The sequence below is a fragment of the Solanum verrucosum genome, unplaced genomic scaffold (assembly GCF_900185275.1).
Source record: "Solanum verrucosum unplaced genomic scaffold, falcon-dt-bn FXZP01000213.1, whole genome shotgun sequence".
NCBI lineage: Eukaryota > Viridiplantae > Streptophyta > Magnoliopsida > Solanales > Solanaceae > Solanum > Solanum verrucosum.
Window position 1 is genome coordinate 1,147,825 of NW_026020043.1, and position 11,706 is coordinate 1,159,530.

Sequence of the window (11,706 nt, forward strand, 5' to 3'; positions counted from 1 at the left end):
ACAGAGAGAAACTAGTTTAAGCATCTATTACAAAAAATTAAATCAAATTTTTATTTTTATTAAATTTAAATGTTCATATTCAAATTTTAAATCAATATTATACATTTTTTGAAGGGTTGAAATCTTTAATTGTTATTTTTCTTCTTTTTTTTTTCTTCTAATCTTACAAAAATATCGTTGTTACATTCTTTTTGTTTTCTAATTTTGTAAAATAATAAATAAAATAATAATACAGAAACGTAAAATAAAATATAAAATTTATTATATAGAAATAGAAAATAAAATTATTAAATGAAATTTAACCAACAGCAGAAAAACTACTTATGCTTCTATTTAAAAGTAGTTCTACAGGTTTGCCAAACACCTATTTTTTCAAAAAGAAAAATGTGTTTTCCTCAATATAAGTGTTTTTAGGCTCCCAACCGCCAAACAGGCTCTTAGTGATGTTGGTATTAGCTATACTTGCATTAATTTCTTAAGATTATTTTTTATGTATATTTAGTTTAGTATATTAAAAATAAGGAAAAAGGCTCATACATACGGACCCCTTCATCTATGAAAAAAGGCTCATAAATACTCTCATTTTACCTTTTGGTCTAAAGATACCCCCAACCGATTTTTTTGGCTCTAGAACACTCATAATCTATTGAAAATGATTCGAAAATCTTTCACTTTTTGATCTAAACATACCCTCAAACTTTGTTTTTGGTTCGAGAATCCCCCTTCCACCTTTTCATATAAAAATATTATCAGCCATTGTTATCTATTTAAATTTATATATTTAATATTTATGATTTAAATACCGATTAATTTTTTACCATACAAAATTCGTAATTTTGTTATTTGAACTAAATGAAATTTTTGTTCTTCTTTCTTTTAAATTGTTTGTGCTCAAAATTTTTAGTTAAAAAAAAATTAAAAAAATTACTAGATCAATTGTTATATTTTCTCTCGGCCCTTAAGTTGAGCGTTCGAATCTTTGTAAGAACCGCACATCTTTATTATTAAAAAGCACAATACAAGAATGTATCATTAGCGACTTAGCATTATCATAACTAAACATTATAAGAGACTCAAAGTTATCCTTGAGTTTTCACATGGTGCATTAAAAGTCCCTTATGTTTGCAATATTGGTGCACTTTTGGTCCTCCTTCAAAATTTTGCCTATTTTTTTTACATTGATTTTATCCATAATTTATGTATGGAATGTTTAATCGTCATTTTATATATTTAGTAGAAATAATGACTCCGTGTGAGAGATTGTGAGAAGAAAAATACCTTATTTTGTTTAGTAAAAATCGTATTGCAGGTAAAGTCAAGAGGTTCATCACGACGATTTTACGTGCAATAGTACAAATTTTTCTTTTCTTGCAATGTCATATTTTAAAATTTTCTTAGTTTAGCTACAGTAATATTTCTACTAAACAGAACAAGATGTTCTTCTTCTCACCTTCTCTCACATAGAGTTATTATTTATATTAAATATATAAAAAGACAATGGGACATTCCTTACATAAAATTATGGACGAAATTAATGTTAAAAAATAGGCAAAAGTTTAGGAAGGACCAAAAGTGCATCAATATTGTAAACATCAAGGACAATTAGTGTTCCACGTGAAAACTCAAGAATGACTTTGAGTCTTAACCCAAAGATGAGGGACTATTTTGGATCTTCTCTCAGATCAAACATATGCTGCTTAAATTATTGATAATGCTAATTAACCTTCCTTCCATTATAAGAGAGACCAGACAACGTTGAGTTTTCGTCCAAAAATTAATTATTTCATGCCGTCAAAATTAACTTGTAAAATTTATGTCGTTCCACATTTCATTACTAAGATTTAAAAAGATTCCAATAATTGGTTTCAATATTGCTCATTACTACATATTTTAGATGATATTTTAAAATTTTGATCAGTCTTAAAATTTCATCTATAGTACATAAATTGAGATAGAAATAATAAGATATATTATCTGAAAATTATATAGAAGTACTATAAATAACAATGATTGATAATTTAAAAACCATACAAAAGAATTTGATAAAGTTTCAAAATTTTATATATTGTTTGCTACAAAGAAAGTAACATATATTATTTATAAAAAGGGCATAAAAACTAAAAAGTACTACTATTAGTTACAACAATTGACGACTTAAAATATAATGAAAACATATAAAAAAAATTGAATAATTTTAAAATTAAAAAAGTACTCCACATATATTGTGCATGTGGTGGCACAAGCTCCTATACCTAAGTTATTTAAGAAGAATCAATTTTTTTTTCTAATAAAAAGAATATGCACACAGATTTAAGCTTTTTCAATTATAATTTTTCGAAAATCTGAAACAAAACGAAAACCCCGAATTTCTTAAATCTTGCAACCAGGTGAACCAAAAAGAATGATCAAAATTTGCTCAAACGTGTTCAATAGCAATATTTAATAAGAAATGACTCATAAAGTATACACTTTCACTCGCCAACTCAATATTATAATCTAGACGACAATCTTTCCAGACAGACAGACTACTGCAGATACATCTCATGTGCTGACTGGAAAAAGGACTCCACACTTTGAGATGCTAAATCACTGATAATAGTAAAATAACTTTCATACTTTTCACCAAACAATACAAGCATGCACGGGAATCGTGTATCAAATTCCCAACATGCCCACTGCTTTTACCTTTTAGACTCTTCACGCAGTCTTATTTACGACCATCCCTTTTCGGCACACCTCCTCAACCACGACTGACTCTTGACCCGGACTGACCAGACTCGGGGAGGTGATCTGACTCGACTTGACATGACACCAGTACCAACATGTCATCTTTCAAACTGCAATTCTCATCCACCATACACAGCCTGCACATGTTAACACTTCACATGAACAAACGATTAACAAAAATGCCTTCAAGTTTTTCAATCCAAAAAGAGCATGCAGATTTAAGGAATCTGATCAAATGTTTCGAGTGCAATGTTAATCTAACCACCTGTCAAGGGAGAAATTTGGAGGATGAGTGTAGTAGTACTTTCAACCAAACTTGAAACCACCAGATGGAAGTTGAATATCATTTCCGCCAAAATTGAACTCATTTTGTGCTCCATCACCAGCTGGCACTGTTTCATCCTCCTCCTCCAACCAGTATGTCTCCAGTATTTTAACAGCCTTCTCATATATTTCATTGTTATCATGACTCTGAAGGTTTTCAATCTTTTCCAATCCCTCCGCATCATCAATCAGCTGAGCATAGTAATTAATGCCTTCAGTGTTGGCTTTTTCTGCTTCCCCAACCTTCAATATGTTTTCTAATCCTTCTAGACAGACGGTGACGATCCTTGGGTCAGGGCACACAAGCAAATCACACAGAGGCTTTATGCAGTTTTGACTCACCAAAAACCTGTAGCCAAAAGCACAATAAAACACTGAATTCAGTAAGAATATCAGCAAAAACATAGATGATTACCCCCAAAGGAAGTACATACTTGATCTGCTCATGACTCCCACCGGAAGTAGCATTTGAAATAGCCCAGGCAGCCTCTTTTTTTATATCAAACTCTGCAGTTTGAAGCAAATTGACCAGAGGACTAATTAATCCAGCCTCGACCACAGCCTGCTCAAAAATTAAAAAATATTAGATAAATGGCAAATACTGTGTGGTTCCTTCAAATGAGAAGTCCACAAAAATAAAATAAAAACGACAAAACACCTCAACTTAAAATTTCCATTTCTATTTCCAACTACTACACATACTATTATATTATCATATTCACCAATTTAACCACCCATAGATTTATATAACATGCTAGAACTTAGAAGACATGCAAACAATGTATCCAAGAGCTGACTATAAACCATATTTAGCTGTCCTTTAAATCTTGAGGATTTATACCTGTATCTGTTCCTTGTTCCCGGCAGTAATATTTGATATAGTCCAACAGGCCTCTTTCTTGATGCTCTTTTTGTGACTGTGAGATAACAAGCTCAGCAGGCAAGCAAGGGCGCCATGTTCAATAATGCACTGTTGTGAAGATGGTTGATATTAGTAACCATAAAAAAGTAATACGCAAGACTAGCGCAGTTACATTTTAGCAGAAGCTTTAAAGAAAAGAAAGAAAAAAATTCATTTTCCGGTGTGGTCTTTGCACAATGCATTCATCCACAAATTGAAGGATGGGTGATACTATAGAAGCTGTACAGGACAGTAAAGGAAGACATATAATTCATGATCTCCAGCAAACCAATCCGAAGACACTGGCAATCTACAAGGGTGATTAAATTCTTTCCCTTCAAAACATGGGTTATGAAAGAACTGGATGTGCAAAAAGTTACCCTGCTAAACAAAACTGAATTCTCGTTTCAAACAATACCACATAACTTCACTCATATTTTGCAAAACAATCACATAGCTTGGGAAACACTTGTTGAGCATTTTACGATTTTCATGAACGTATAATGCCTTCACAGCACCTTATTGACAATTTACAGAAGTATAGGCCACAAACGAGAGTGTGAATCACAAACTCTGGGCATTTCAGACTAAATCTAGACAACTTGCAATTTCTTATTACCAGGGGCGGACCTACATGGGTTCCAGGGGTTCATCCAAACCCCCTCAGCAAAAAAATTACACCGTTTATATAAGGTAAATTTTCAATATTTATGTAGATATATTGATTTTGAACCTCCTCATGAACAAGAAGCAAGTTGTAGTGTAGTGGTAGATCTCCATTTAAATTGACCCTCACGTCCCAGGTTCGAATCCCATTGTGAACATGTTCTTTTTTTTAGCTTCTTTTCATTTAGTTTCAGGACCAATCTTTCACGTTTTCTTTATTTAAACCCAAGAAAATCCAAACGTGAAAAAAATCCAAACGTGCTAAAGTCTCTTGTAACAAAACTAACTTTTTGTACCTATAAACTATATACTACTATTCACACGTTTAGACTTTTATTTTTCGAACCCACTGAATGAAAAATTTGAATCCACCATTGCCTATTACCAACTTACATCAAAAAAGATATTCTCCTGCTGTCGTCAAAAATTAAAGGGGTTAGTTAGTGAAAAACTAAAAATGTACCAAAAAATCTGCCCAGCCAGATGCTTTATTCAAACCCCAAAAAAAGTAGGAACACTAAAATTGCCTTGAAAATAATGTAGCAAACACCAACCAAGTGCCAGCAAAAAATTCCCATAATTACTATTTTTTAGTTTTGGGAGTTCAGTAATTACTATCTTTAAAAAGGACTTGAGAAAAGGCACTTCAATACAAAATAGAAAAATTCAATACAAGCCCAAATCTATTTTACAACATTTCAGTATCCTCTTCACTGTTCTTGTAGTGGTGGTTATATTTTGTGGGACAAACATCAGTTAAACAGTTCCAAATGCCAACAATTAATTTCCATTTCTTTGTCCTTAGTGTCATTAAATTATTTGGAACAGAGTAATTAATATCTTTACTGCATCACAAAGATAGGGGTAAGGTTTGCTAATTGATGAATCGTGTCCCCTATTGTGGCTTTAGCCCATTTCTTGAAGCTAAAAAATGGCGTGCATATAGAATGGGAATAAGACCAGTATGCTACTGACTATTCATACTACAATAAATAAAAATGTATTTATCTTATCCACAAAATTGTAAGCTTAGAACAGCTGTGTAGGTAATAAAAATGACAGCTATGATTGCAGTTTGTACTAGATTGCTCAGACGCAAAGAGGAACCAGACCAAGTGCAGGAGGAAACAAAGCACAATGATGTAACATTGAGAAATGGACCAACAACAACCAAATTAGATCTGATTCTAGGAATGCTGAAATATCTTCTCAATAAATCATGCCTTAGATGCATCCACCTTTCAATCATTTTATTTTTTTATTTTTTTCATTGGCCAAGTCTTTGGATTCAACCTTGAAAGCTTCTAAAAGCTCATTAAACCCTACATACCTGAGTCTGGAGGTCATCTCCTGTAACAATATTTCCTACTGTACGGAGGGCAGGGATGAGTACTGAAGGAGACGGATGCCTGCGGATCAATTGACATATACATCAGATTCAATCAAACATTCAATATATAAAAAAAATAAAAATAAAAAGGTAGGTCAAATGAGGAAATTAGAACACTCCACTCACATGAGGAGCTCAACCAGCCGTGGACAAACACCCGCTTCAATGACAGCTTGAATTTTGTCATTTGTACCATCAGAAAGGTAAGAAAGTGCCCAGCATGCATCTGTTAGAACCTCTTCATCATTTGAATGAACAAGCCGCTGAAGAGCTGAAAGTGCTGGTCTCACCTGATAAATGTATTGTCATCAGTCATGCAAAGCATCCAATAAGTTCTTTCATTTTACCAAATAAGATGGCCGTCAACATGAGGCATTTTGAATGATTAAGAAAAGCACAATATTTTGAATCAAATAACTGCAAGCATAAAAAAATTTCAACAGCCAACCTGCTCAAATGGAGGTTGTGGCTTGCCTCTACAAAAGTTTGACAAGGTCCATGTGGCATTTCTCAGCATTGAAAGCTTGGCATGCTCATTCAACTGAGACAGCAATGGAATCAACGCCCCATTACTAAGAACAAGATCACGGCACCTAGGAGAGTCACCAGCAACATTTCCCAATGCCCACACAGCCTATAGTTGGAAAGAAAATACAATCAGTCTACTAATCAACATAACTTCAGTCCATACAGAATAGGTGTCTGCCAATTTTTCAACATACCTGCTCACGAACATCATCACTTGGAGAAGCCAGAAGCTTTACAAAAATTGGCACAGCACCATGGTCAATCACCACTCTGGTATTCTCCGAGGTACCAGACGCAATGTTTGTGAGCGCCCAAGCAGCTTCAAACTACAAACGCAAAACCATAAGTATAAATCAAGCGTAAATGAAGCTACAACCACAAAATGCTAAAGGCACACATCACTCTCTACCTGGAGTTGCGGAAAATCTTCCCTCATTAGAAACTCAACAAAACGAGGAACAACACCAGATTGAATAACTTCCTCAATAGGAGGACTTCTTTCTGTTGATCAAAGTTTGCATGTAAGTTATAAGCAAATTGAATAAAATTAACAGAACAGAAGCTGTAGCAGGCATAGTCATACCAATAGAGAGCAATTTACGAAATTGTGTGGTCGCCTCCAGCTGCATATTGTTATCATTTGACCAAACACCAGCAACCATTGATGGAAGGCTTTCCAACTGTAAAGCAAGAATTAGTTATCATTTGAAAACCAGATTAACAATCAAATGAGCACAAAGCATAGAACGACCCAAAACCAAATCAAATCCCAACTATGAGACAGCTGATGGATTTCTGATTAAAATCATTTTTTAACAAATGATCAAGGAGCTTTACTTTACTCCTGATAAGATATCATTATTTTAGACAGATTATACTATAAAAAGACTGACCTTCTTTTCAACGGTGGAAGTTTGAAGATTAGCAGGGAACTGTTGTTGTTGGGCTTGAAGGCCTTCACGACGCTTCTTGAGCAAACTCTCTTCTCGTTTACTCTTACGGATCTCAACCAGATTGTCCTCTCGCCGGCGGCGGCCTTCGTCGGCATCGACGGCAACCTTGTATCGGTTCCTACGAACCTCGGTCCTATCACTTGGCCTCAGAGACATGTTGGTTGGTATAGAGAAGGAAAACTGCAAAACGAGATGAGATACTAAAAGCAATTACAGAAAACCCTACAACGATAATTGAATCGAGAGAGAGAGAGAGTATATACCAAATATATTTAGAGAGGAGACCGTGAATGACAAGGGTTTTGGGACAGAGTTCCTCTTCTAGTCTTCTTCTGTTCATGGGCCGGGTCTCCCCTCTTTTCTGGGCTTAAGCCCAAGCTTTTCTCTGCATCTGCTTTTGGGTCATTATACAACCCCTCAAAACCGCTGCTCTTTGATTTTTATGACACAGAGTACAAGTTATCATCTATTATAAGGGTGGTTTGGTAGGAAGGAAAACAAGTGCATTTCTAACCTATTTTTTTATGTTTGGTTAGTGATAGAAAATATTTTTAATGTTTGGTTGATGAATGAAAAATAAATTTCAGAAAATATCTTTTATTTTTTGTTTGAGACTAGAAAATACTCTTTAGAAAAATAATTTTTGACCTAAAATCAACCCGGATAATCGATCTAGGACCCAACCCTGACATCTGAACTAGGGCATGATCCCACCAGACTTCCGATCTTGAAATATTTTTCAAAAAATAATATTTTTTTTAAATCTTATGGGGGGCGCTGAGGGTACGTAGAGGTGGTGTAAAAAGGAAATTTTAAATTTTTGAAATATTTAAAAAAAAAAAAAAAAAGTGGCTAGGGGGTGGCTCGGGATGGGGGGAAGAAATAACTAATGAAATTTTTAAAATTTGTAATATTTTTCAAAAATAATTTTTAACGTAGTCATCTTAGTATAGAGGAAACGAGTTATGTATGATTTTAAAAGCATATTTAACGTAAAGAATAACCAGCTCTTAAATCACATTTGATATTTAATTTTTTAAAGAGTCTGGATACATGGTCTTTAAGAAAATTAAGATAATAAACATGTTCAATGAATTAGACGCACACCATGAAAATATCTTTTGAGAACTACAGTTCTATATTAAACTTATTTTGTTGTCTTCACTTGATATAATATTATATCCAACATCTATAACGACTCATAGGCATATAGTATTTAGATATGCGGAAATTTTCACAATATAGGAATAAAAAGTGCGTAAAAGATGACGTGCTATTCAAGATTTGCCTAAAACATGAACAATACTCTAAAATTTTAACAAAGAAAACGTATTTTACTTCTTATACTTTGAAAAATGGAAAAGCTTTGACTGTATTTTTTATATGAACGTCCTTGAAGCGTGAAATGGGAAAGAGGAACTTTCAAGTTTTGCACAAAAATGGTGAGAGAAGCACTTGTTAGTGGTGAAAGGATTTGAAACTTTGCTTGAAGAGGAAAGAGAGATGAGAATGACGCAACACAAGAGAAAACCTAGCTTCTAAGTATATACTAGGTTTAATTTTTGTTGGACGGACTTTGGGCGGTTAATTGGGTTACATTATTGATATTGAGAATGGCTAAACATATAATCTAATTTGGGGTTCATTTTGAACGAATTTTCAAGGCATTTTTCCTTCTTAATCTTTTTGTGCTTTCTCACCTTAATACTTCAAGAGCAAACTATATAAATCTCACTAGTTTAGGTCCTAATTACTAGGGTTCACGATAGTTTCAAATATTACTTTTTGTGTTATATTTCATCATTTGGGATACATATACCATTACTTGTCAGATATATGTATTCGATAGTTTGAATTCAATGGTTGTAACTGATTTCTTAATTAAATGAGTAATCGCGGATTTTCATAAAATATGGATAATTGATTATGAAAATTTAAATTAATCGAATCCCTTAATATAAGGCAGAAATTATGGAGCATGTATCTACGATTAATTAATTGCATTTATTACGCTTTGAAATAACAAAGTCATTAATAGTATTAATAAAAGATAAAATCATGTATTTCTTGGTTATGTAATTTGATTAATTTCATTTTGTTACTCTTAAAATAATAAATTCTTTAATTTGATGTATCTATTATCAATATATGATGTATCCAACAAACTAAACACTTAGATGTATGAGTGTACGGTTGCACATATACATTTATATGTATCATAAACACGTACTAACCTCTTAGATACAAAAATAATGATGGACTTTGATAAGATAGACACAAATACAATCAGACGTATCATAGAGATATATTAATCTCTTATTCCATATGAACAAGTAGACTATGATACATGGGTGCACAAGTGCATTCGTATATATCATAGAATTATCTAGTATTAATTATATATATTTATTATATGTATCTATTTATATGATCTAGTATTAATTTCATGCATCTATTATGTATCTACTATTAATTTGGTATATCAGTTTGATAGGTTATCTCCAAAAACATGTATCTATGATACATGGTAAGCTGATACATCTAATTGTGTGTATCTAAATATGGAATGTAATTGAAACACAAGAATTCAAGAACAAATCACGACCGTAGATTATCTGTCATTATCATTAATCCAAAAAAGTAAATTTTGTTAAAATTCTTCTTTTTTTTTAGCATCTGAATTTTTTTCACAAAAACACATATAATCTTAACTCGGATACATGAATTCTTAACTAGATACATGTGTATTACCCTTCGTATCTCTCTCCTCTACAATAATAGAGACCAGAGCCACCTCCGTTGCTCATTTCATCGCCATCATGAAATCGTCATCTCCGACAAAACTTTACCAAACTAGCAGGAAACCTTTCGTTCTTCGTTGTGCTCTTCTCCTCACCATGACAAATAATGAAACAAAACAGTAACAAACCTCTACTTATAACGTTGGTGAGCAAGAATCAATTTTATGATATTTGAACATGAAAATGTGTAATGAGATAATGAAGGAAGGGAGAGAAATGGTGGAGGTTAGGGGTGTACATGACCGGGTTAGTTTGGATTTTTTAAATATCAAATCAAATCATTTGTGTCGGATTTTTAAATTCATAAACCAAACTAAATCAATAAAATTCGGGTTTGTCAACCTCAAGTTTTTTCGGATTTTTCCGGTAAAGTATTCATACAAACATATAATTTACTTGTACTTCAAATATTTCTTTAGTCCTACAAAATACAACTATCTAAGGTGTTTTTTAGAAAAATAACACAAAATATGATATGAGTAATGACACTAAAATATCCAACAAAAAAATAATACAATAGTAACAAAATCGCGTAAAACAAATATTGCAAATTTACAAGTCATAATGAAAATGATCATAATTTAAAAGTACTAAATCATGCTAAAATAAGTTTAATAAGTACTAGTTACATGACTAAATATTAAAGGAAATTAAAATTAGATTATGTATTTGAATTGTCTAAACCAATGTAAAACCAAGGAACAAATATTCAATATTATTGTCATTCTTAGTGTTGAATTGATTTTCTTTTTGCATTAGTATTAATTTGATTTTGATTTAAGTTTTATTATAATTACCAACATATGTGGACTATAATCTTTATTGAACCATTCAGAATTCTAAGTTTCAAACTTGAAATAATATATTAAAAGATAAAAACTATGAAAAAGTATAAGAAATATTTAAAAATTATATCAAAGTAAATTTTTTTATGTATAAAATAAAATTTTAAAATTATATATATAATTTCGGGTTGGTTTGGTCTCGGGTTGGTTTTTTTAGTTAAAATCAAACCAACCCAAATATAGTCGGTTTTTTTTCTCAGTTTGCGATTTGGTTCGGTTTTTGATTCGATTTTGTACACTCCTAGTGGAGGCGATGGAGGAGAAACAGTTGATGAGAGAGAAAAATTATTAATTATAATTGGACCATTAAGTTTAGTGTTTAAATATAAAGATAATTAATCAATCGTAGTTTTAAGGAATTTGTGTATCTAATTATATCTTTTAAAATATACGGTATAAAATATTAAAAGTAGTAATGTACATAATTGTTTAAAAGTAAAGTTAATGTTAGTATATATGGTATTGAATATTTATACACTAGAAAATATACATATAAAATATTTTTGGATGGCCAAATGACCTCCCAACCTATTACCGAATTTTTAACTACGCACCTATTTTTCGTGGGAGT

General features: G+C 32.2%; 1 protein-coding gene across 1 annotated transcript; it reads right to left on the reverse strand.

Annotated features, from left to right (window-relative positions):
* Positions 1 to 2,404: 2,404 nt before the first annotated feature.
* On the reverse strand, positions 2,405 to 7,757 carry LOC125821673 (importin subunit alpha-2-like). The gene is made up of 11 exons (XM_049501071.1): positions 7,430 to 7,757; positions 7,120 to 7,216; positions 6,946 to 7,037; positions 6,731 to 6,862; positions 6,457 to 6,642; positions 6,135 to 6,298; positions 5,949 to 6,027; positions 3,893 to 4,021; positions 3,486 to 3,613; positions 2,993 to 3,400; positions 2,405 to 2,864 (listed from the first exon to the last, which is right to left on the reverse strand). Exons 1-10 carry the CDS (start codon positions 7,643 to 7,645, stop codon positions 3,034 to 3,036), a joined length of 1,590 nt encoding a protein of 529 aa, XP_049357028.1. The 5' UTR covers positions 7,646 to 7,757; the 3' UTR covers positions 2,405 to 2,864; positions 2,993 to 3,033.
* Between the last annotated feature and the right edge of the window lie 3,949 nt (positions 7,758 to 11,706).

Coding starts and splice junctions, on each gene's coding strand:
- LOC125821673 (XM_049501071.1), bottom strand. CDS start 7,645: ATGTCTCTGAGGCCAAGTGATAGGACCGAGGTTCGTAGGAACCGATAC. Junction 6,643..6,730: donor GTGATGATGTTCGTGAGCAG/GTATGTTGAAAA, acceptor TTCCAACTATAG/GCTGTGTGGGCATTGGGAAA. Junction 3,614..3,892: donor GGAACAAGGAACAGATACAG/GTATAAATCCTC, acceptor ATTTTTGAGCAG/GCTGTGGTCGAGGCTGGATT.